The following is a 26,668-nucleotide window of genomic DNA, read 5'->3' on the forward strand; positions in this document are numbered from 1 at the left end:
CCCTGGTCTCTGCCGGGCACTAGTTCTGACGCTCTAACCACTACACCACCGCTGTCTCTTATGAGATCCAATGACGAGTCATGAACATTTTTATCCTGCCCTTCCTGCTTGAGGATGCGCTCGTAGTTCTCCCCAATCTCCCCCCTTTCCTTGCCACCCAACCCACCTCACAGGGTTGTTAGACGTGCATGACCTGCCCACCCAGAGAGCAGCATGGCTGCGAAGGAATTTGAACCCAGCTCTCTCCGGACCAGTCTTCTGCAGCAGAAGTTGCCGTCCAAAACAAAAGGCTACCAGAGATGGAGTCTGCTCCTCTGGGCTCTCAAGGTGCATAGCTGTCAACGTTTCCCTTTTTAAAAGGGAAATTCCCTTATTCTGAATAGGATTCCTCACAAGAAAAGGGAAAAGTTGACAGCTATGTCAAGGTGTGGCGAGCAATGAGGCAGCGCCATCTCTAAAGGTGAACAGTTATTCGATTCCGGTCTTTCTCCCTCTCTCAGGCTCGATGGACAGGAACGGCACCAAAAGGTCCCAGCTGGTTACTCCCTCTTAACAAATCCCGACACAGCAAAGCCCTGCCTAGGTTGTTACGTAAGAGGAGGTTGTTGGATCAGGCCAGTGGCCCATCCAGTTCCAGCACTGCCTGTGGGAAAACCGCAAGCAGGATACGAGCGAAAGAGCAACTCTCCCCTGAGGCTGTAGCCATGGATAGCTCTTCTCTTCCCTGAATTTGCACCGTGTTAAATCAAGCCTGGAACTAGACACAGATCAGGCACAGGCAAACTCCAGCCCTCCCGATGTTTGTGGGATATTGAACGCCAAGAACTAACAGTAGCAGCAGAGAAAACATGTCCCCCTCTTTATTTTCAACTTTATTGGGCACATGAAACTAACCACAATTACCTTGAATTTCTGCTTAACCCTCAAGAAAGAAGGGCATTCTCACTGGCCAGGTTTAATTCAAACCCATCCAACCTCCTTTGGGGAAGGTTCTCAGGCAGGGTGGAAGGAGAAAGAACTTGCCCATGTGAAGACCACCTGGTGGAAACCCTTAAAGGTAAAGGGATCCCTGACCATTAAGTCCAGCCGTGGCCGACTCTGGGGTTGCGGCGCTCATCTCGCTTTACTGGCCGAGGGAGCCGACGTACAGCTTCCAGGTCATGTGGCCAGCATGACTAAGCCGCTTCTGGTGAACCAGAGCAGCACACGGAAAAAGAAGAGTTTGGATTTGATATCCCGCCTTTCACTCCCTTTAAGGAGTCTCAAAGCGGCTAACATTCTCCTTTCCCTTCCTCCCCCACAACAAACACTCTGTGAGGTGAGTGGGGCTGAGAGACTTCAGAGAAGTGTGACTGGCCCAAGGTCACCCAGCAGCTGCATGTGGAGGAGCAGAAACGCGAACCGGTTCCCCAGATTACGAGACTACCGCTTTTAACCACTACACCACACTGGCTCTCTGGAACCAGTGGAAACGCCCTTTACCTTCCCGCCGGAGCGGTACCTATGTATCTACTTGCACTTGTACGTGCTTTCGAACTGCTAGGTGGGCAGGAGCAGGGACCGAGCAACGGGAGCTCACCCCGTTGTGGGGATTAGAACCGCTGACCACCTGATCGGCAAGTCCTAGGCTCTGTGGTTTAACCCACAGCACCACCCGCGTCCCAATATGGAAACCCTTACACATATGGTTTTCAATTGTAAACTATATGCTGATCTCCGCCAGCAATTTCTGGATCAACTCTGTATCCCCAAATGGAGGTCAAACATTTTCAGAGGTCAGAATCAGAGGCCGTACATTTTCTATGACTGGGGAACGATCAGGAGCTCACCAAGTTAGTGGCTAAATGTCTCTATTTGGTTTTTTGTTGTCAAAATACACTGCAGACGTCTGAACTCCCTGGAGACCAAGAGATGTGACGATAAGACTGCTCTGCCTCCTTTCTTTTAGCAAATGTTTTGTGCCACTGGGGAAGCGGTAATTCTGCACTGATTTGTTTTGGATGTTGTATGTGATGCCAATAAAGGTTTTACGATACGATACAATTCCCATCACCCCTAGCTCACAGGACCAGTGGTCAGGGATGATGGGCATTGGTAGTTCCAAACATCTGGAGTTTGCCTATGCCCGCTGTAGATGCCAGAAAACGCAGCCTCACTTATACCAACCCAGCAAATGTTGAGCATAGAATTATAATAGATTCTGGAGGATTCTCTAGTCCACTGCAGAGTTGTCTGTTATGGGGATCAGACCTACAATCTTGGCGTTGTTATCAGCACCATGCTCTAACCCAGGGGTCCCCAAACTAAGGCCTGCGGGCTGGATAAGGCCCGAGGGACTCGTTTATCCGGCCCGCGGTGACCCCCACCGCCTGCTCTTACTGGCGCTGCGTGGCTGCCCACTTCTGGGTCAGAGAAGCACCGGAAATAGCTTGTGCGCATGCGCAAGTGTTATTTCCGGTGCACATCTGGGTCAGAGGAGGCCCGTGCTCATGCGCACATGCTATTTCCGGTGCTCCTCCGACCTGGAAATGCGCCGGAAACAGTGCACGCGTATGGGTACGTGCTCTCCCACCCTCCGCATGATCGGCGCTGGAGACACTGGCCCGAGGCACGGTAAGTTTGCTGACCCCTGCTCTAACCAACTGAACCCCCCCCGACTTAAACCAGTATCCTGACATCTCTGTGCTGACAGTTTCTCAGTCCCTTGGCTGGGGGGCACCTTGCGCAGCAATACAATGTTAGAGCATGGGTCAGCTGGTGGGAAGAATGAACAGGCCCACGAGGCTGTTTCTGGGGATACCGGCCAATATAGCCTGCAACGTCTAACTTTTCGCAAAGCCCTTCCCAGCTGGGCTTCCTCTGGATTTTGGGTTTCAAAGCTCGGGGGGCAGGGAGGCACATTCCTGTGTGTATGTGCGCATACATATATAAAAAGAGGCAGAAGTAATCTTTGGTGATCACAACCTGCCCCAGCCTCCTCCAAAACCACACGTGCCTCTGTCCTGCGTTTAATATGCTCACATACAAAGCCCAATATTTGAGGGAAAGGGAAGGAAATTAACGTGAGGAGAGGGGGGGAAAACCCCAGCAGTCGTACAATCAAATTGTCTGTATTTGTTTCTTTAATCTAAAAAGGAGGTCGGGGGGTTTTGGGTGGGGGGAGAGAGAGAAAAGATCTCCAGAGTAAAAGGCAAAGCAGACTTCTGTGTAGCTGGAGGTTTCGGCCGTTCATTTGGCACCTCGAGACCATCCCGTCCTGTTAAAATCTTAACTTTTGGAAAGGAACTTTAAAAAAACAACAACAACCCAAAAAAGGTGTTACAGATGTAGTTTTTTCTTCTTCTTTCTGTAGAAGAAGAAGAAAGAGAATCCCGCAAAGGTCGTGCGCCGCGCCTCTTTCAGAGCATCCCGGTTTCCTTATTCGCTGGCCGCCTGTCCTTGTGGAGCCGTGGAAGTGATGACGCTGCCTGTCTGCAAGGGGGCCACTGCTGCCCCCCTCAGCTCCTCCACCCGAGGCCTCTTGACGTCCGGCTCACCAGGAGGGTCCTCTTTCGCTGCGGCCTCCGCTGCCTGGCTGACCACGGCCGGAGTGGAGGAACTGGCCTGGGCAGCCAGCAGCTGCAGTGGATTTGTGAGGGCTGGAGGAGGAAAGAGAGGAATGTATTAGATAAAAGGAAAAGAAATATACAATAATAAGAGCACCGTATTTTTCGCTCCATAAGATGCACCTGACCATAAGACGCACCTAGTTTTTAGAGGGGGAAAGCAAGAAAAAAAAAATTCTGCGCAGAGCATGTAAGTGGCTCTCGCTTTTCTTGCTTTAAACCCTTCCGTCCCTCCTCCCGCTTCGCTGAGAAGCCGGCAGAACAAGAGCGATAGCTGCGCAGCGCCTCTTCTGCTGGCTTCCCAGCAAAGCGGGATGAGGGACGAAAGGGAGCCCTTACAAGGGAGCGCTGAGCAGAGCCTGGCAGCGGCTCTTGCTGGCTTTTCCGGGAGGTGTGGGAAGGGACAGAGAGCAGCCCGTCAGTCCCTTTTCCCTCCTCGGGGAAAAGCCCCCAAGAGCCGCACACACGCTCCATGCGGCTCTTTAAAGGGAGTGCTGAGCAGAGCCTCCCGCCCGCATTCACTCCATAAGATGCACACACATTTCCCCTTACTTTTTAGGAGGGAAAAAGTGTGTCTTATGGAGCGAAAAATACAGTACATTCATTTGTAAAAAAGGAATATACAACGGGATAAACAGGAAGTCTAGTATGTTGGTATGCATATGATTTTTTTGGGGGGATTTTTTTTGTTTTTTCTCTTTGTTCTTTCCTTTTTTGGTTTCATTTTCTTTCTAGGTATATAAAATTTGTATATAATTTTTGTATACATGTTGGAAATTATATTATAGTAAGTCCTGTAATGTAATATGACAACGTTTACCTATGTAATATAAGAACGTTAACAAATAAATAAATTGCAATTTCAAAAAAAAAAAAAAAAAAAAAAAAGGAGGAGGAGAAGGAAAGAGAGGGAGAGAGAGAGAGGGAGGAAGAAGAGCGTTAGCTTTGCCGATGCCGGTTTTGTAAACGCACAAGACGCGTTTAAAACTACCTCTTCAGGGAACTGTAAAATAACTAAAAATTATTGTGAAATGATTTTATAATGAAATGAATGTCCAAACTTTTTTCAAAGAGGGCCAGATTTGAGGAAGTGAAGGGCCGTGAGGGCCGACCAAAGTTGTTGACCTTTTTATAGGATGGAAGTTGGTGTGGTTTTTTTTTAAAAAAAGATTTTACCCTGGGAAATAAACTGCCGCAGGGGCTGGATTAAACCGACTGGCAGGCCGGATTAAGGCCCCAAAACGAACAATGGACACGCCTGATTTAAGATAAATTTTCATGCTCTTAAATATGATTAGAGAGGACCGGTTGGTTGAAGGAATTCAGGTCGCAGCTAAACAGTACAAACTCAAAGCTTTTGCAGATGATTTGGTTTTAACATTACAGGAGCCAGAATCTAGTACGAAAAGGGTTTTAGAATTGATTCATGAATTTGGTCGGGTTGCGGGATTTAAACTAAACAAGCAAAAAACTAAGGTTTTGGAAAAAAACATGACAACTTCGGAATCAGAAAGGTTTCAGAAAGAGACAGACTTAAATGTGGTTAAAAAAGTGAAATACCTAGGGGTTAATATGACTGCTAAAAACTTGAACCTATTTAAGGACAACTATGAAAAATGCTGGTCAAAAATCAAAAAGGATCTAGAAAGTTGGTCAAGACTGAAACTTTCCTTGTTGGGCCGAATTGCTGCTATAAAGATGAATGTACTGCCAAAAATGCTGTTTTTGTTTCAGACCCTACAGATTGTGGACAAGGTGGAGTGTTTCAAGAGGTGGCAGAGAGACATTTCTAAATTTGTCTGGCAGGGCAAAAAGCCCAGAATAAAATTTAAAATATTAACTGATGCTAAGGAAAGAGGGGGGTTTGCCCTGCCAGACTTAAGGTTGTACTATGAATCAGCAGCTTTTTGCTGGTTGAAAGATTGGCTGCTCCTTGAGAACACTGATATTCTGGATTTGGAAGGGTTTAACAATGCTTTTGGATGGCATGCATATTTGTGGTACGACAAGGTAAAAATTCATAAGACTTTCAAGAACCATATTGTCAGGAAAGCAATATTTAATGTCTGGATAAAATACAAAGACTTATTAGAAAACAAAACCCCAAGGTGGTTGTCACCAATGGAAGCTAAGGCTCAGAAAAGACTCAATATGGAGGCCAAATGGCCGAAATATTGGGAAATACTAGAAAAAGTCGGAGATACTTGGAGATTGCAGAGTTTTGAGAAATTAAAGGATAAAGTGCGAGATTGGTTACACTATGCTCAGATTAGGGAGGTGTTTAATTTGGATAAAAAAATAGGTTTCCAGGTGGAAAAATCGAAACTAGAAACAGAGCTGTTAGAACCTAAGACCAAGGTACTTTCAAAAATGTATAACTTGCTGTTAAAATGGAACACTCAAGATGAAACGGTTAAATCAGCCATGATAAAATGGGCACAGGACATTGGGTACAATATTATGTTTGCTGACTGGGAACAGTTATGGACCACAGGTATGAAATTTACGGCATGTAATGCCTTAAGAGAGAATATTATGAAAATGATATACAGGTGGTACATGACCCCAGTCAAGCTTGCAAAAGTATACCATTTGCCTGACAATAAATGTTGGAAATGTAGGGAAACTGAAGGAACATTCTTTCACCTCTGGTGTACTTGCCCAAGGGTTAAGGCTTTCTGGGAATTGATTTATAATGAGCTGAAGAAGGTATTTAAGTATACCTTTCCCAAGAAACCAGAGGCCTTCCTTCTGGGCATTGTTGGCCAGAGGGTGCTAAAGAAGGATCAAACTTTTTTTATGTATGCAACGACAGCAGCAAGAATACTCATCGCAAAGCATTGGAAGACCCAAGATTTGCCCACGCTGGAAGAATGGCAGACGCAACTGATAGACTACATGGAATTGGCAGAAATGACTGGCAGAATCCGAGACCTGGGAGAAGAGACAGTGGAAGAGGACTGGAAAAAGTTCAAGGACTATCTACAAAAACATTATAAACTGTATGAATGTTAAGAAGATGCAGGATAGAAAACAATATGGCACCAGCAATTTAAATTGAAAGAATATGAGAATAAGTGATGTTTAAGGAAAAGATGAAATTTGGAGTAATATTATGTTTAAATTAAGTATTTAAGCACTTGAAAAAATATTTAAAGTTGGAGACATAATTTTTGAAATTTATAAATTAAGATTTGGAATAAGGTGACAAATTGCTGCTCATAATTTTATAATTGGGAACGCAGGATAGGGAGATGTGAGGAAGTCCAAAAAGTTAAGAAAATATGTTTTACAGACAGTTGATCTTGTTTTATATTTTCTATTCTTTATTTATCTTTTTGCTTTTTTTCCCTTATCTTTCTTTCTAACCGTGTTTGTTATATTCTGGTGATGGTATTCTATATGTTTGGTGATTATATTGTCTAAAACCTTTAATAAATATCTTATAAAAAAAAAAAGATAAATTTTCTTAAAAGTCTAGAAGCCTTTTTTTTTACTAGGCGTTACAGGTCAGAGACTTGCCAAAAGAAGAAACTTTTTATGTAGGCCACAACTGCAGCTAGGATACTGCTAGCCCCAAAATGGAAAAGTGACGAGATACCGACTAAAGAAGAATGGCAAGAAAAACTGAGGGAATATGCTAAAATGGCGAAGCAAACCGGAAGACTCAGGGATAAGGACAACAGAGACTTAAAAAAGACTGGGAACCATTTATGTTGTATCTGCAGAAATACTGTAAAGAAATGGACTTACTAGCAGGGTTTGACTAAACACTTACAATTAACAAAACAAAACAGGGTGTTAGAATGATAAGAACATAATAATATTCATTTTAGAGAATGCAATATCAAGGTATAATAAAACAAGCAGGAGAAATCAATATGTTAAACAACCAGATGAAGTTGAGGGAAGTTGCGGGGGGGGAGGGGGAGAGGGAAATTCAGTATTTTTCTTTGCATTAGACATATTATTGTGATGAAGATGAAAATGTAAAACTCAATAAATAGTATTTTTTTTAAAAAAAGAACTATCTCTACATATTGCAGTTGTTTCTTCTATCGCTTTCTCATCTTGGACGCCGCTTTTCCACAGTGAGCCAGCTGTCCCCCAAATGGGCTGGCAACCGATACTTGAACCATCAAAAAACACAGAGCGTTGGAAATACAATTGCAAGCCAAACACACAGAGCGCTCCAGTAAATTCAACAAAAAACCAACAATTTGGCACACGCAGAATTAATTTAGTATTATAAACAAACGAACACGTTTCCCCCCCAAACAATTCAAGCTTAAGTACACGAACACAAAGCAAAAGGAGTGTTAACCCAGGGCTTTTTTTTCCAGCTGGAACTCAGTTCTGGCACCTCTTAAGTGGGCGCCATTTCCACTATAAGAAAAAAAGAGAGGCGTTGATGTTGAGTTCCGGCACCTCTTTTTCTAGAAAAAGAGCACTGTGTTAACCGGCACTAATCCATAGTTATCCATATGGATCGTTCATCGAACCCTTGCATTAAGTCAATATTTAATTATTATTTAATAATAATAATAATAATAATAATAATAATAATAATAATAATAATTTGTTATTTGTATCCCGCCCATCTGGCTGGGTTTCCCAAGCCACTCTGGGCGGCTTCCAACAAAGATTTAAAATACATTAAAATGTCACAAATTGAAAACTTCCCTGAACAGGGCTGCCTTCAGATGTCTTCTAAATGTCAGGTAGTTGTACTCTCTGACATCTGATGGGAGGTTGTTTCACAGGGCAGGTGCCACTACCAAGAAGGCCCTTTGCCAGGTTCCCTGTAACTTGGCTTCTCACAGGGAGGGAACCGCCAGAAGGCCCTCGGCGCTGGACCTCAGCGTCCGGGTAGAACGATGCGGGTGGAGACACTCCTTTAGGTATACTGGACTGAGGCCGTTTAGGGCTTTAAAGGTCAGCACCAACACTTTGAATTGTGCTCAGAAACGTACTGGGAGCCAGTGTAGGTCTTTCTAGACTGGTGTTATGTGGTCTTGGCGGCCGCTCCCAGTCACCAGTCTAGCTGCCGCATTCTGGATTAGTTGTAGTTTCCAGGTCACCTTCAAAGGTAGCCCCACGTAGAGCGCATTGCAGTAGTCCAAGCGGGAGATAACTAGAGCATGCAACACTCTGGTGGGACAGTCCGCGGGCAGGTAGGGTCTCATCCTGCGTACCAGATGGAGCTGGTAGACATCTGCCCTGGACACAGGATTGACCTGAACCTCCATGGACAGCTGTGAGTCCAAAATGACTCCCAGGCTTCACACCTGGTCCTTCAGGGACACAGTTACCCCACTGAGGACCAGGGAGTCCTCCACACCAGCCCACCCCGTCCCCCAAGAACATAATTTATTGTTATTATTAGTATTATTACTCGCTCTTCGCCCTAAGGTTCTTACCTTGGGCAGCAAAAATGTGGAGCTACCACCAAAAAGGCTCTACCAAACCAATTTCTTGAAAAAAAGGTGCCCTATGAGAACAGGGACTCATCCTGATGAGCAGAATTAAAGCCCTGAGAGAACGCAATCCCATGGCACAGATAAGCGAACACCAATGTAATTAACAATACTTATCTGCCGGCAAGTGGTGTTAAAATCAGCGGGGCCCACTTCTGGGCAAAGGCTGTTAGGATTTCATCGTCAAGAGGGGAATTAAGTTCTCAGTGGAGCAAAAGGGAAGAGAAACAGTCTCTTTAATCTTCACCTTCCCTCTCGCGGCGGAATGGGTGCTTCTCGATGGAGATTTGCTAATCACCACTTTCGGCTCGCTGAAGTAATTCCAGGCAATTCCAGGTGATTGTTCAAGGGCTTTGAGCACAATGAGCAATTACCTGGTGCCCGACTCTTCCATCAGGCCTCGTTGGACAGCAGAGGGGCTGTTGGCAGGTTTTGCTTTTTGAAATCTTGTTACCAACACACGTTGTGCGGCGGAGGCGAAAATATGAATTAGCCAGCTTTCCTCTTGCTTGGAAAACAGAGAGGCAGCAACGCCACAAGGACAGAAACACACGCTGGAACCACGAGCCCACCAGGCTGAGACCCTACCTGCCTGTGGACTTTCTCGCCAGAGTGGTGCATGCTCTGGTTATCTCCTGCTTGGACTACTGCCATGCGCTTTACGTGGGGCTCCCTTTGAAGGTGGCCCAGAAACTACAACTAATCCAGAATGCGGCAGCATTGGGGACTAGGAGCGGCCGCTGAGACCACATAACACCGGTCCTGAAAGACCTACATTGGTTCCCAGTATGTTTCCGAGCACAATTCAGAGTGTTGGTGCTGACCTTTAAAGTCCAGTATATCTGAAGGAGCGTCCCCACCCCCATCGTCCAGCCCAGACACTGAGGTCCAGCTCCCAGGGCCTTCTGGCAGTTCCCTCCCTGCGAGAAGCCAAGTTACAGGGAACCAGGCAGAGGGCCTTCTTGGTAGTGGCGCCCGCCCTGTGGAACGCCCTCCCATCAGATGCCAAGGAAATAAACAACTACAGTGGAACCTCTACTCGTTTATGGAATCCGTTCTGGAGGTCCGTTCGTGAGTCGATCCAGGTTGCTGGTAAAAGCGCCGTTCTGCGTGTGCGCATTCAGCGGCAGCGCCATTCTGCGCATATGCAGACGGCGGCAGCCGCTTCTGTGTGTGCGCAAATTGCGGCAAACCCGGTATTTACTTCTGGATTTGCCGCGGTCACAAGTCGAATTGTTCGCGAGTAGGGGTGGTGGTAAGTCAAGGTTCTACTGTATCTGACTTTCAGAATACATCTGAAGGCAGCCCTGTTTAGGGAAGCTTTTAACATTTGATGAAGTATTGTATTTCAATATTTTGCTGGAAGCTGCCCCGAGTGGCTGGGGAAACCTGGTGAGATGGATGTGATATAAATAATAGATTATTATTATTATTATTATTATTATTATTATTATTATTAACCCTTGCGCTAAACTAAAGTGGCACTTGGGGGGGGGGGCCTAAAACCAATCACCGTGACACAAATTGTTAAGGGTCATTACAGAGATCTCCAAAGGGTCCTCTCCAAACTGAGCAAATGGGGGGTAAAATGGGAAATGCAATTCTGAGTAAGTGTGTGCAAATCGATGGGTGCACGTCAAGGAAAAGGATCTTAAATGTCACATATATTCCTGTGGGGTCTGGACTGCAGGTGAGCAACCAGGAATGAGGCCAAGGGAACATAATGGAGAGCTCAAGGATGATGTTGACGCAGTGTTGGTTACTGGAAGAAAACTGCTAGGATCATTATGCGATTCCAAAAATCTCTGGGTCGACCACATTTCTAATACTGTGTCCAGTTCTGGTTGCCTTGCCTCAAAAAGAAGATTGAAGGGTTGGGAAAGGCTGCGGTTTATTAAAAAGGGCAAGTCAGAGGAGAGACATGATGGAAGTTTGTAAAATTATTCACAGCGTGCAGAAAGTGGCAGAGAAATGCTTTCCTCCCTCTCTCCTAAAACTGGAACTTGTGGAAATTCAATGGAGCTGAAGGTTGGGAGATTCAGGGCATAGAAAAGAAAGCACTTCTTTAGGCAGCACAGAGTTAAATCTATGGAACTCACTTCCGCAGAGACAGCCGCCAACCTGGATGGCTTTAAAACAGAACTGGGCAAATTCATTGAAGAGGGGAGGGCTATCAATGGCTGCTAGCCACAAAGGCTATGCTCTGCCTCAACTGTCGGAGGCGATATGCTGTGGCTTTTCCAGAGCCGGGGTGCCACAGCAAAAAAGGCCCTGTCCCAAGAGGCTCGTGTAGGGCCTCTGGCGGAGCTTCTCCTGCTGATCTCAGGAGCAGGCAAGATGAGACAGGAAGAGGCATTCGTCCCAGTATTGCTTCTGTGGCTGAAGAGTGCGGTCCAGACCTCGGGGCCTGAAGACAGATGCCACGGACAACGGAGTTTGTCCCGGGAACCTGAGGGGCACCAGGGCAATGGAGAGAAGAGGGAGGGATGGCCTACCGTAAGCGCTGCCAGAAAGGCTGTTGGTGGGCACGGCATGCTTCCCGTTCTGCGTCACTGCCCGGACGGGGAGCTGGTGTTGCCCAATGGTCATGGGCGCTGCTTGCTGGAGGATGGTGACTGTTTGCCCCGGGACCCCCTGGGCCATCTGACTGGCCACGGTTTGAATAACTCGGCTGGCAGTGGGGATTGCAGCAAACGCAATGGTTGGCTTCTCATCCATCCCTGCAAAAGAAAGAAAGATTCAGTTGTCGACCTGGCTGTTCATTCTGGGCAGAGTCAGAGAATTGAGCTGAATTGTCCCTGTTATTGCCCATGCAGCCTCAGGGGCCTGTTTCCTCCGCCCTTTTTCGCTTCTTACTCCCTTCCTCTGGATGAGCGGTACGGAAATATTATTTTCAGTAACGCCTGCAATTTCCACCAGTGACTCTGCAGGGAACGGAGAGACAGAGGGCACGCCTCACACCCCCATCTCTCAAAGTGAGCTGCAGTAAAAGTTCTCCTTTCCGAGTTCGAGTGAAATGAACGCTGATTGATTCCAGAGGACATCTTATTTATTTACTTGCTTTCTTAGCCTCCGCGGAGACAGAAAGGCCTGACTTTCGGCTATCTGTCAGAGCAGCAGCAAAATCACATAGATGCTCAGGACAACAGAGAGTTATTTGGACAACTAAATTTATGTGATGTAATATTGCTTTGAGATGACTGGATTTACAGCTCTGCAGTTTTGCCTTTGGTTAATTATTCATCTGATCTATTCTGTATTAAATACCAGGGTCTCCCTGCTGAAATACGAGAGGCAGATGTCAGAAGACACACCAGCCCAGGCCAGGGTTTCCTTGAAATGAACTTCTGATCCGATTGTTTTGACTGTTATGCTTCTTTCTTTTAATTAAGGAGGTCTCAATGCTATTGTGCATATTAATAACGGACTGATTTTACAGTTGTAAAAAAAGTAAAAAGGTAAAAGTAAAAATAAAAAAGTAAAAAAACTGCTGGACGGTTAAGTCCAGTCAAAGGTGACTATGGGGTTGTGGCGCTCATCTCGCTTTCAGGCCAAGGGAGCCGGCATTTGTCCACAGACAGCCTTCCTGGTCATGTGGTCAGCAGGACTAAACTGTTTCTGGTGCACCGGGACACCACGACAGAAACCAGAGTGCACGGAAACGCTGTTTACCTTCCTGCCAGAGTGGTACCTATTTATCTACTTGCACTAGCATGCTTTCAAACTGCTAGGTTGGCAGGAGCTGGGACGGAGCAATGGGAGCTCACCCTGCTGCGGGGATTCGAACTGCCGACCTTCCGATCGGCAGGCCCAAGAGGCTCAGTGGTTTAGACCACAGCGCCATCCGTGCCCTATTTACAGTTGTAAACCACCTAGTAAACACTTTGGCATATGTGATAGATAAATGAAATTATTATTATTATTATTATTATTATTATTATTATTATTAGTGATGATTTGTAGTGCAAATGTCAAATGGAGCAAAGCCTCTACAGCTCTGTGTTTCCAGTCCATATGTTACAATTGAAGGATGCTATTGTTAAATCCCTTATGAAGAGAGTTTGCCCACATGCTTGAAGATGTACCCCACTCCTAACTGGTTTGCCTAATCCGCAAGGACTCCAGGGCAGCCTTGTCCCAAGATTTAAATCTCTCGGCCGACAGATGGATTGGACACTTGATTAATTTTAAAAGGGCATCGGATGCCAACCAGCCAAAGGCCTGGCTAAACAGGAACGTTTTCACCTGGCACCTAAAGGCGTAGAATGAAGGTGCCAGCTGAATCTTCCTGGGTTTTTTGTGAGTTTACTAAAGCAGTTTGCAAATGGATAGGCAAAAGCGTTCCCCGTGGGGAACCCACATCCCATCAGAGTGCTACTCTACCTCTGGTCTCACCAGCCAGGTCCAAGACGGCTCCTGCTGCTTCATGGGTGCCTGCGGCCGGCACCTGGTTGGTCAGTATGTACCCATTGGCCGAGTTGGCGGAGGTGGTGACCACCCTGACCATGGTGACCGTGGGGGCCTGCTGGACGACGTGGATGGCGTGCCCCGAAGGCTGCTGAGAGGTCACGATGGAGGCTGGCATGTAGGCCACCGGCTTGGCCACGAGGGCCGAGGGCCGGGGAGGGAGGGCCATGATCACCGGCTGGGCACTCACGGGCGAGCCTGGAAAGAAAAGGAAAAGGGAAATTGGAACAGGAGGGGGCTTTGACCGCAAGAGAACCAGCACTCAGGTAAAGCAGGGCAGCTGCTGGGCTCCAACTCCTATCCGCTGAAGCTCAATGACTCTGAGACAGCGATGGCGAACCTTCATTACAGACCGAGTGCCCAAACTGCAACAAAAAACCCACTTATTTATCACCAAGTGCCAACATGGCAATTTAACCTGTATATCTCATTTTTTCTGTGTGCTTCACGTTTCTTCTTTATGACTGCTGTTGTAATAAATAATCCTTCATAAAAGTTATTGCATTACATTCTTCATTAAATTATCTTTCGGTTGATATATAATTTTATGATATAACTCAGTGCTTTTTTTCCCTTAAAAAATGTTTAGGGATACTCTCATTTTGACTCAAGAAAATCACCACCGGGGAGAAAATAAATACAGTTCAAATCAGGGAAAATAAATACAACGGATTTCTTTTCCTGTTAGATTCACAAAATGTGTAGGGGGATGCGTCCTCTTGTGTCTCCACAGAAAAATAGCACTGGTGTTACTCCAAAACAAAGTTCCTATGGCTGCCGTTGGATCGCAGCCTCCACGGAATGAATTTTTCACGGAATGAAGTCGTGAAATTCAGAGAATCTCATATATGGATATGGTAAAAGTTTTTTCCCCTTTATTATTTTGAATTTGTTCTTTTAAAAACCAATAAAAACTATTATAACCCCCCAACCCCAAATATTTAAAACTTTTAAAAAAAATCTGCAGTGGGCTGAAAGCAGATTAAAATACACACCAGCATTCTGTGTATCTCTGCACCAAAATGATTCTAACAGGCACCGAAAAGAGTACAAGCTGTGACCATTTTGAACTCTTTCAATGGACGTGCAGATCATAAGAGTGGGCTTATGTGCATAGGGACCAGGAACGCCCCCCCCCCCGTTGCAAATCTTGGGCTGCCTATACAAAGAAGGCGCCTGCGTGAGGTCAATAGGCGGGGAGTTCCCAAGGGCAGCTGCTGCCACACCAAATAATGTAATTCCTTCTCTCCTGCAAAGAAACACCGCAATTTACTCACCGGGGGCGCTCTGCGAATACCGATACTCTGGGACAGAGGCTAGTTTTGAGCCGAAGTCGTGGTCATGCGGAATGGGCGACCCCTCCCTGGACAGGCACTCTGGGGTCTGTAGGCCACTGGTGTGGGGCGACAGCAGGCCAGGGTGAGTTGGAGACGCAGGGGCACTCCTGGAAGGCAAGAAGGCAGTGAGCCAAAGGCGAGGACAGCGGGAGGCTCGGCTAAGGCGCCTAGTTGGGCACTAGGAGAGCCAGCCGCTGGACGGGACAGGACTCGCCGGATTTTCCTTCATTTGTGTGGGTCTGGTGACCGTGTGAATCATGCAGCCAGAATTACAGTGAAGAGCAGCCCCATGCCCCCAAACCTGGAGAACCTCGCCCATTTACTTTACAAACAGTTGGGCCTGATGAGCATTTACTGTTCCCAACCCTAATCCTGGGGAAAGTCATCTAATTAGATTTTAATTTCATCCTGACTTGTTTTTAGGAGGTATTGTATTTCTCGCTCCATAAGACGCACTTAGTTTTTAGAGGAGGAAAACAAGAAAAAAAAATTCTGAGTAAAACAGTGGAAGTATGATTTTTGTGGTTTATGCTGTGGCCACAGACATGCGATTTGACAGGTGAGTTTGGGGTAGCCCAATGCAAAAATCCTGAGAATCCATGTGGATCCGTGCTTTGTAACCACATTTTTGCACCACTGGGGCCCCACGAAACAGCGGATGTGTGGTTTTTTTTGGTGCAGGCTGTAGCCATCGACATGCTATGTTATCTGATGTTGAATTTGGGGTGACCCAATGCAAAAATCCTGAGGAAGCCTCCTTTCTCTCTAGCGTCCCTTATCTCCCTCCCTGACTGCTTGCCAATCAGCTGCTTCCTTTCAACACTCCCTTCCCTCTTGTTTGCCTTAGTGTCTTTTCCTTAGCTGGAGCAGTTTTTTGCTCCTCCTTTTCTTCTAACTTCTCTCCTCATTCCTTTAGTTTTCCTGTCTCCTCTCCTTGCAAGTTCACTGTCTTTACCTCCCAGGCAGCCTCCTTTATTGCTAGCATCCCTTATCTCCCTCCCCAATAGCTTGCTGATTAGTGCCACCCACAGCAAAATGGGTTTGACTTGGAAAATTCCCCCTATAGTTATTCAGATGGTTAATCAAAAGCTTGACTGAGCGGATAAGATGTATGCTGCCCCTTTCAGCCTTGCCAAATCTGGCATGTTGGCAGCCTGCCAGTGGGAAGCGCATGCCAGGAGTTGGTGCCACCTTGAGTCCCTGTGTCAGAGGAAAAGACGGGATATAAACAACAGCAAGAAGAAGAACAACTTACCGGGATGAGAGAGGCCCGAAGGGGGTTCGGAAGCAGGACACCCCCCTCTGCCTCCGTTTCCGGAAGGCCTGTTCCACCAGTTTGCCTTCGGAGGGGGGATCTATCCTCCAGAACGAGCCCTTCCCAGGCTCCTCCTGGGAACGCGGGACTTTAATAAAATAGCGGTTCAAGGAAAGGTTGTGCCGAATGGAATTCTGCGGGGAGAAAGAGGCAGGAGGATGACGACCCCAAAGCCAAGTGGTGGATTGAATTTTGTTTCGAGCAAGACCGAGAGCTCCACCTCTGCAGACACCCCCCCCCCCCGGGCAAGGCGCTTGCTCACCTGCCAGCCTTTATCCGCCGTCCTGTAATACGGGTAATGCTTGGTGATGTGGGCATAGATGCCACTTAGTGTTAACTGCCGGTCCTGGGCCGACGAGATAGCTTGGACAATCAGCTGGGCGTAGGAGTACGGAGGCTTGGACTCATCCTGCAGGTGAGCGGCACAAAAGACAGGGGTGCAAGGGAGTTTATATATATATATATATATATATATATATATATATATATATAAATTTTTATTGGTTTCCTTTAAACAACATTTCCAACATTACAAAAAGAAACACAAAAAACCTTTTTTGCTTTGCCGAGCTTACTACTTCCTTCCTTTCCTTCAACAGGTATCACATATCAAATCCAATTGCACAATTTAACTCTTTACTATATATCCTCATCCTAGGATTTACTTCAATCCTGCTAGTGTCATCAAATCTTTGCAATGACGCAAGGGAGTTTTTGGTGGCACAGCAGCTCATTAACTGTTTGGGGGAGATTTTGCTGAGCACAACAGCAGCCGGCAAGGCAGATGCGTCCCAAGGCAAGAGCAAACAACCCCTCTGTGTCCCTACCCCAACCAATGAAACAGTTTCGCAGTGGAAAATCCCCTATATCTCTGCTTCTAAGGCCAAACCGTGATTCCTCCACGTGACCCAACAGCCACTGATGGAGAAGCTCTGTTTTGCTTTTTTAATTGCATAAAGTCTTCTCACGATTGAAGCAACAGGCGTGGGCCGTGCCCTGTTTGCAGGCTTCCCAAAGGCACTGATGCCAGACCAGGTGGAGCTTTGATCTGATGCTGGAGAGAAATTCTTGTGCTGATGCCTCTTGTAACGCCTCTTCCAGAGGCAACCTCTGATATTTTAGCCAGCAGAGATTTGAACCTGTTTTTAAAAATCCTTTAAGCAGATGTTGAATGGCCACCTGTCGTGGATGCTTGAGTTGTGATTCCTGCCCTTGGGGGCCCCTCGAATTCTGCAGTTCTATGACATTGCACTTCTGCTTATAAAAACTGCTTTCTTCTTGTCTTTTTCCTGATGCGGTGCGTTCAAGATACAGTGGTACTTTAGTTCTCGAACTTTATCTGTTCTGGGAGTCTGTTTGATTCCTGAAACCGTTCGAAAACCAAGGCGTGGCTTCTGACTTGCTGCAGGATCTTCCTGCACTCAATCAGAAGCCAGTCAGACGTTTGGCTTCCGAAAAATGCTTGCAAACCAGAACACTTGCTTCCAGGTTTGCGGCATCTGTACAGTGGTACCTCTGGTTGCAAACGAGATCTATTCCGGAGGCCCGTATGCAACATAGAATCATAGAATCATAGAGTTGGAAGAGACCACAAGGGCCATTGAGTCCAACCCCCTGCCAAGCAGGAAACACCATCAGAGCACTCCTGACATATGGTTGTCAAGCCTCTGCTTAAAGACCTCCAAAGTAGGAGACTCCACCACACTCCTTGGCAGCAAATTCCACTGTCGAACAGCTCTTACTGTCAGGAAGTTCGTCCTAATGTTTAGGTGGAATCTTCTTTCTTGTAGTTTGGCTCCATTGCTCCGTGTCCGCTTCTCTGGAGCAGCAGAAAACAACCTTTCTCCCTCCTCTATGTGACATCCTTTTATATATTTGAACATGGCTATCATATCACCCCTTAACCTCCTCTTCTCCAGGCTAAACATGCCCAGCTCCCTTAGCCGTTCCTCATAAGGCATCGTTTCCAGGCCTTTGACCATACATGAGCAGAGTGCAACCCTCGTCTGTGCATGTCACGATTCGCCGCTTCTGCACATGACATCATTTTGTGTGTCTGCGCATGCGGCGAAACCCGGAAGTAACCCTTTCTGATACTTCCGGGTTGCTGCGGAACGTAACCTGAAAACGCTCAACCTGAAGCAAACGTAACATGAGATACGGTAAAGGTAAAGGTACCCCTGCCCGTACGGGCCAGTCGTGTCCGACTCTGGGGTTGTGCACCCATCTCGCTTAAGAGGCCGGGGGCCAGCGCTTTCCGGAGACACTTCCGGGTCACGTGGCCAGCGTGACGAAGCTGCTCTGGCGAGCCGGCACCAGCACAGCAAACGGAAATGCCGTTTACCTTCCTGCTAGAAAGCGGTCCCTATTTATCTACTTGCACTTAGGGGTGCTTTCGAACTGCTAGGTGGGCAGGAGCTGGGACCGAAAGACGGGAGCTCACCCTGCTACGGGGATTCAAACCGCCGACCATGCGATCGGCAAGTCCTAGGCACTGAGGTTTTACCCACAGCGCCACCTGCGTCCCAACATGAGGTATGACTGTACTGCAATTCCAACTTTTATCTTATTTAAGCGCGATGGTTTCAAGAGAAAAGCCATCGAGTTGAACACCCTTGCAGTTGAACACCCTTGCAGACCCCCTCGAGAGAGAGACCTTGTATGAAACGTTACGCCAACCTGCCTGGCTGGACAGGAGAAGCAGCTCTCGCTTGACCCTTGAGGGGAATCCTTTGGCAGGAATGCATCTACAATTTACTCAACTGTCTGGTACCGGAACCAGGGAGCCCACCCCGTCGCGACCCTAGAGGGGAGGAAGTGACAGCTGAGCTGCCGCCGTTAGCAGTGATTAATGGAACGCCGGGCTCCCCGGCCTTTGCAAGGATGCAGAAGAAGAGGGGAAGGTTTTGTGGTACCTTTGGGCTGTCTCCGCCAGATGCATCCGCCTGCTGCTCAGACGTTGCCTTGGCCGCATATTCCGCCACCAGCTGCAGGTCCGAGGTAATATTCTGTGCGAAGCGGTATCCTGAGGACCCAGCACCACGTGGACTGGCTGGGCACGAGTTGGGAACACTGTGGAGAAAAAGTAATAATAATAATAATAATAATAATAATAATAATAATAATAGTAATTTATTATTGGCAAAATTGACAATGAAACGAAGAGGAAGAGAGGATAATGAATTTAAGGAAGATTGGAAGGGCTTTATTGCATATATACAGAAGCAATGTACACAGGTTAACACATCAGCGTTCCAAAACCAAGGCACACTTTCCCATAGAAAGCAATGCAAGGCGGATTAATCCGTTCCAGACTTTAAAAAACAACAACCCCTAAAACAGCAATACAATATGAATTTTACTATCTAACGAGACCACTGATCCATAAAATGAAAGCAATCAACAATGTACTGCAGTCACACAATCAATCAATCATTGGCTGAACTGGGTTCCACACAGTCACAAAAAACAAAAGAGCCACAAAAACAGACAGATCACAGCGTAACACTCAAACCAGAAGCGTAGCACTCAAACCGGAGCACATTCGGCTTCTGAAAAAAGTTCACAAACCGAACACTTCTGTGTTTGCAGAGTTTGGGTTCCAAGGGACTACGGTACCACTGTACTGTGATTTATTAAATTTGTATATTGCCCTTCATCTGTATATCGCAGAATAAAAACACAAAATAAAAAACATACAGAATACCGTATTTTTTGCTCTATAAGACTCACTTTTTCCCTCCTAAAAAGTAAGGGGAAATGTGTGTGCGTCCTATGGAGCGAATGCAGGCTATGCAGCTATCCCAGAAGCTAGAACAGCAAGAGGGATCGCTGCTTTCGCTGCGCAGTGATCCCTCTTGCTGTTCTGGCTTCTGGGATTCAGAATATTTTTTTCCCTTGTTTTCCTCCTCCAAAAACTAGGTGCGCCTTGTGGTCTGGTGCGTCTTATAGAGCGAAAAATACGGTACGTAATAAAAACAAGAACAGAAAAACACCCCCCAAACCAATGAACTCCCCCTCTCCCATTTAAAAATGGGTAAAAAATGTCAATCAGTCAAAGGCCTGGTTGAAGACAAACGTTTTCGCCTGGTGATATATAATGAAGACACCAGGCAAAAAACCCCATCCCCACCCAGGGATAGCATCGCACAAACAGGGAGCCACTGCAGAAAAGGCCCTGTTCTCATGCTGCCATCCTTGGGACTTTTAAGCATTTAGGTCCCAAGTAGTTTACGGCTTTATAAACCATCATAGAAATGAAACAGTGATGTATCCCATGGCTAATCCCTGCAATTTCTCCAGAAAAGCTCAGGAGCAGCACCCACCACAATCTATTCTCAAGAGAACCCCACCAGGTACGCTGGCTGGGCAAGTCACTGAGCCGAGATCACCCAGGAAATCTTTGAAACCGGGTCCCACTGCTCACAGACCAACGTTAAAATCAACAGACAAGGAGGCTGGATTTCTCAACTGGCTAAATAATGCAGAGCCAGCCTCAAAATGTATCTGGGCAGCCCATGTCCCTCTTAGTGTTTCTCCTGGGAATCTCAGCTCTGCCCTCCCGATTGCAGAAATTAATATATATGAAAAGTGACGGAAATGAACGAAGCCACCGCTTGTTCAATATTCATCATTTCTCCAGTCCGTATCTTCAGAGTTTTCTCGGGGGCTTTCAAGAAATGTTTTAATAAGTTGCTGCCCTCAAATACTGGAAAAGTAATTACCGCGGGGGTCTGCCAATTACTGCTTGCCTTTTATCCTATTCACGAGGACAACATACAACTCTTGTGCCCTGAAGACTCCCGCTCCACCCTGACCTGGTTTCAATGTGGCCCTCTGAGCTGGACGACTGACCCAGCCCTGGAACGAAGAAATCCTAAAAGTGACCAGGTGAAGATTCAGCGACACAGAGGAAAACCTCGGAAACCCAGACCTCGAGTCTGCCACAGTATTCCGTGTTTTTCTGCAGAGATCAGAGCAGATACATATATGCCTGTAGAGGTGCAATCTCTCCAGGGTTCAGGCGAGGCTCCTGGGTGTATCAGCACCAGCTTCCATGGCATCAGGTACCACCTACAGGTAAGAATAGGGATGCGGGTGGCGCTATGGGTTAAACCACAGAGCCTAGGACTTGCCAATCAGAAGGTTGGCGGTTTGAATCGCCACAACGGGGTGTCCCTGCTCCTGCCAACCTAGCAGTTCGAAAGCACGTCAAAGTGCAAGTAGATAAATAGGTACCGCTCTGGTGGGAAGGTAAGCGGCGTTTCCATGCGCTTCTCTGGTTTGCCAGAAGCGGCTTAGTCATGCTGGCCACATGACCCGGAAGCTGTACGCCTGCTCCCTCAGCCAATAAAACGAGATGAGCGCCGCAACCCCAGAGTCGGCCACGACTGGACCTAATGGTCAGGGGTCCCTTTACCTTACAGGTAAGAATCAAGGTGAGTCCCCTTCTTTGGACTGAGATGGATTCGAAGGGAGGCTTAGACCCCACAGTTAATCCACTGGGCAGGGTTTATTTCATATCCCACGTTGTGGCCCCACTGGCCTTTGATTGCGGTAAGGGGGTCTTGTAGGGTCTTGGGAGTAGCACTGTGTATATTGTGGATCAGTCCAGGGCCTTATAAAGAGAAAGGGGTACACTTACAGCAAACCAGCCCACAAGGTTTCTGAGTGTTTAGATATGGACGCTGCAGCAAGGAGATGGTTTGTCCAAACCCAAGGGAACGTTGATATATTCCTTATAACACAAAGCAGCATTTATCAGTTTGGCCAGGACTTCCCAGGACTTCTGACCATGTATCCATATCCATGTATCATCCCAAACCAGTTTGAAGCCCATATCGTGATTATCGGTTTCATGGTTTTTGACCTGGTGGATATACTGCGAATCAGGGCTGGGCAATATATTGTCAAAAACTGGTTTCAAGCACATATCATGATATGGTTTCATAATTTTTGATGTGTGTGCGCCACACAAAATGACTATGTGGGAAAAACTGTGAAGCCAGTCAAGGCTCCAAGCTTATTTCAGACATTGTGATATATTAGTGTATCACAACCTTTAGCTGGTGATATATCACGAAGTTGAATAACAGCTTCATCTTTATTTCAGACGTGATATATCTGCAGGTCACAATGTTTAGCTGGTGATATGCCAAGAAGCTGAAAAACCAGATTATCCCCAGCCCTACTGACCAGATGAGGGCGTAGGTGGCAAATACCCAAACTCCCCTTTCTGGGAGCCCAGCGCACCAAACCCCAGAGAGATAAGGACAGCATCAAAGCCAGCCAATTAGCTTATATCAAAGCGAGTGACTATAAACCTATATGAGCTCCTTGCTACAACAACTACCTATTAATTGTGGAGTTACCTTGACTACCAAGAGGGCGTGTGGCAGAACTTCCGGAACGGTTCACCTGTGGTTCCAACACAAGCAGGGTAAAGGTAAAGGTAAAGGACCCCTGGATGGTTAAGCCCAGTCAAAGGTGACAATGGGGTTGCGGCACTCATCTCGCTTTCAGGACAAGGGAGCCGGTGTTTGTCCGCAGACAGCTTTCCAGGTCGTGTGGCCAGCAGGGCTAAACTGCTTCTGGGACACCGTGACAGAAACCAGAGCGCACGAAACCACCGTTTACCTTCCCGCCAGAGCGGTACCTATTTATCTACTTACACACGTGTGCTTTCAAACTGCTAGGTTGGCAGGAGCTGGGACTGAGCGACGGGAGCTCACCCCGTCATGGGGATTTGAACTGCTGACCTTCCGATCGGCAAGCCCAAGAGGCTCAGTGGTTTAGACCACAGCGCTACCCGCGTCTCTGTATTCCAACACAAGCACCTGCACAGGGGACAGGTAGAAAAAATCTGGAAGCTGCTGGCCTTGATACCAGACTCCTTAATCCACATCAGCAGCGACTCCCTTTCGCTGCAAGAGATTTCGGCAGCAACATGCAATGAAAGCGTCGGAGAATCACAGGGAGAAGTGCCACAAGATGGCACTCGTGGCACGAGCTATAAATCTGGAGGAGAGGGCTGGGGGGGGGGCAGAGAGAGAGAGAACGTGTGCCAAGCAACAAAGCAGAAATATAATGACTGCTTGCTGAAAGCGCTGCCTCTCCCAGACAAAACAGGAGCAACTGGGAGGATTCATAAGCAGGTCAAGACAGATGATCAAACAGATTGGACTGGGTGCGGGAGGGGGAGAGAAGGAATGTTTTTAGGGGGGTGAATTGCAATGGGGCAATTCAGCACCGGGGCGGAGGGCGGGGTTTCGGCTAGCCAGTCACCCGCAAGGAGCAAGCCCTCAGCACCCACAGCTGAAGGCGGCAGGCTATCTACTCTGAACAGAATAATAATAATAATAATAATAATAATAATAATAATAATATATTTATATCCCGCCCTCCCCAGCTGAAGCCGGCCTCAGAGCACCCTTAACAGTCGTGCACGGCACACGTTCGCTCCATGCCCTTGGCAAAGGATCAGGAAAATCCACAACAGGCAGTGTGGTGCAGTGGTTAGAGTGTTGGGCGAGGAGACAAGGGTTCGAATCGCCACTCAGCCATGAAGCTCACTGGGTGGGCCAGTCGCTGCCCCTCGGCCTGGCCTCCCTCACAGGGTTGTTGTGGGGGGTTAAAAAAAAGCTCAGCTTTTCAACACAGGCACCGAAAAGCTAAGCAAAATGCAAGTTCAGGGTAGAGGTAATTGTTGTTGCAGCTCCTAATTCTACCGAAACAAGGCCTGCTAAGACACAGTGCAGAGAGCAAGGCCAAGCCTTTTGCATCCGTGTCTGTGTGCCCACGTCTGAATTTGCAGCGCAGCCTGGGCGTTCTTGAAAGATATCCCTGCAGCCCAGAAATGGAAGCAAGAAGAAATTCCGACGAAAGAAGAATGGCAGACAAAATTAATGGACTACGCAGAATTGGACAAAATGACAGGAAGGATTTGAAACCTGTGGGACCAGAGATTTACAGAAGATTGGAAGAAATATACGAACTATTTGAAGAGCACTTTCTTTGGAAGCCAAACGTGCTCCGTTTTGAGTGTGATGCTTCTGATTTGAGTGCCACACTTCCATTTTGAGTGTTACGCTGAGGTCTGTCTGTTTTTGCGGGTCTTTCATTTTTGTTTTTTTGTGACTGTGTGGAACCCAGTTCAGCGACTGATTGATTGTGTGACTGCAGTACATTGTTTATTGCTTTCATTTTATGGATCAATGGTCTCATTAGATAGTAAAATTCCTGTTAAATTGCTGTTTTAGGGGTTGCTTTTAAAAGTCTGGAACAGATTCATCCATTTTGCATTACTTTCTATGGGAAAGCGCACCTTGGTTTTGGAACGTTTTGGTTTTGGAACGGACTTCAGGAACGGATTAAGTTTGAGAACCAAGGTACCACTGTACAGTATTAAAATCACTTAAAACAAATTAAGAGTCCAGATGGGTGGGGTATAAATGAATGAATGAATGAAGGGTAGGTCATATGTTGTGCGCATGTCTATCTACCACTATTTATTATCTATCATCAATCTATCAAGCTATCAACTGTCTGTCTGTCAGCTGTCAAAGGCTAGGATAAAGTTCTGCATCTTCAGCACATGATTAAAACTCCACAATGTCGGTGCCAGATGCATCTCTGTCGGGAAGAAGGCTGCAAGACATTGGGGGTGGGGGGGTGGGGGTTTCTGCTGGTCCGACTGCCCAGTCTGAGTGGAAGGCTACTCAGGGGCAAGCCCTATTGCTCACAGTCAAGACTTGTGATTTCTTGGAATCTGTACTGGCAGGAAAAATTATTCCACCCGGAGATGTTGATCACACACTCAGCCAGCTGTGATTCGCTTCTCTCTGTGTGTCAATTTGTCCTACAGACCGAGAATTATTCATGTACAGCCGCAATTCTTGGTCTACGAGACACAGAGACATGTGCCTCTGCATTTGCTTCGCGGAACAAAAAGTGGAACTGCATCCCAAGCCAGCGAAATCAGAGCTCTGTGGTCTAGGATAACGTGGAAATGGGAGCAGATCGTCTTAGAAACTTTCCATTATGCACTGAATACAGTCTACAGGTTAACAAGCTTGCCGTGCCAATTAAAAAGACATCAGAGAAAACTGCCAGTGGGGGGGGGGAGAGAAAGAGGTAGAAAGGTACATCTCTAATAGAAAAATAAGGCTATATAATAATAGAACCAAACTAGCACCCAAGTACTTATTCTTAAGAAATGGAGGCAGTGAGAGATTTTACTTTCTTGGGCTCCATGATCACTGCAGATGGTGACAGCAGACACAAAATTAAAAGACGCCTGCTTCTTGGGAGAAAAGCAATGACAAACCTAGACAGCATCTTAAAAAGCAGAGACATCACCTTGCTGATAGAGGACCATATAGTTAAAGCTATGGATTTCCTAGCAGTGATGTATGGAAGTGAGAGCTGGACCATAAAGAAGGCTGATCGCCGAAGAATGGATGCTTTTGAATTCTGGTGCTGGAGGAGACTCTTGAGAGTCCCATGGACTGCAAGAAGATCAAACCTCTCCATTCTGAAGGAAATCAGCCCTGAGTGCTCATTGGAAGGACAGATCCCGAAGCTGAGGCTCCAAGACTTTGGCCACCTCATGAGAAGAGAAGACTCCCTGGAAAAGACCCTGATGTTGGGAAAGATGGAGGGCACAAGAAGAAGGGGATAACAGAGGACGAGATGGTGGGACAGTGTTCTCGAAGCTACGAACATGAGTTTGACCAAACTGCGGGAGGCAGTGGAAGACAGGAGTGCCTGGCATGCTCTGGTCCAGGGGGTCATGAAGAGTCGGACACGACTAAACGACAACAACAACTTATTCTTATGCAGCAAAAAGGGGTACCACCCACAACCAAGATGAGGGAGATATTGTGGATCTGGAACAGGCTCAGAAAAGGGAAACCCAAATGGTGGGAGGGGATACAGTGACTCCCCTGCGAGGAAAGGTGGCAGCGTTGGGGACATTTTGGCTTAGAGAAAAGGAAAGTAAGAAGCACCACGATAGGAGTTTGTGAACATATGTGTGGCATGGAGAAAGTGGAGAGAGGAGAGTGTTCCTCCCTCTCTCATGATACCAGAACTCACGGCTGTCCGATGGAGCCAAATGTTGGAAGATTCAGGACAGATAAAAAGGATGGAGTTCTTTACGCAGAGCGCATAGTTAAACTATGGAACTCCCTCCCACCGGAAACAGCGATGGCCACTTTAAAAGCAGAGTGGACAAATTTATGGAGGAAAGGACTATAGATGGCTACTCTCCGCAGTGGCTGTGTGCAGATGGGAGATGTTTCTGAATATCAGAGGCTGGAAACCATGGAACGGGAGAGGGTTCTGGGTTCGAATCCTGCTTGTGGGTTTCCCACAGGTATCTGCTTGGCCACGGTGAGAACAGGATGCATGGGCCTGATCACAGAATCATCACAGAACTGGGATCCCAAGCGTTCTCTAGTCCAACCC

The 26,668-nt window shown here is 46.9% G+C and overlaps 1 protein-coding gene across 2 annotated transcripts in view; it reads right to left on the reverse strand.

The window, feature by feature from the left end:
* Nucleotides 1–3,104: 3,104 nt before the first annotated feature.
* Nucleotides 3,105–26,668, reverse strand: part of FOXK1 (forkhead box K1) — an 87,633-nt gene continuing 64,069 nt past the window's right edge. The window contains exons 3-9 of one of the 2 annotated variants that reach the window (XM_083474738.1): nucleotides 19,117–19,273; nucleotides 16,464–16,610; nucleotides 16,142–16,335; nucleotides 14,827–14,993; nucleotides 13,466–13,747; nucleotides 11,578–11,802; nucleotides 3,105–3,638 (exon numbers count right to left, since the gene is read on the reverse strand). In XM_083474738.1, the coding sequence (XP_083330864.1) occupies nucleotides 3,418–3,638; nucleotides 11,578–11,802; nucleotides 13,466–13,747; nucleotides 14,827–14,993; nucleotides 16,142–16,335; nucleotides 16,464–16,610; nucleotides 19,117–19,273 (1,393 nt within the window). In that variant the 3' untranslated portion in view covers nucleotides 3,105–3,417. The remainder of the gene's footprint in view (nucleotides 3,639–11,577; nucleotides 11,803–13,465; nucleotides 13,748–14,826; nucleotides 14,994–16,141; nucleotides 16,336–16,463; nucleotides 16,611–19,116; nucleotides 19,274–26,668) is intronic. The other variant, XM_083474739.1, reaches the window with a different exon arrangement.

Source organism: Podarcis liolepis, assembly GCF_965112155.1.
Source record: "Podarcis liolepis genome assembly, chromosome: 14".
NCBI classification, from domain to species: domain Eukaryota; kingdom Metazoa; phylum Chordata; class Lepidosauria; order Squamata; family Lacertidae; genus Podarcis; species Podarcis liolepis.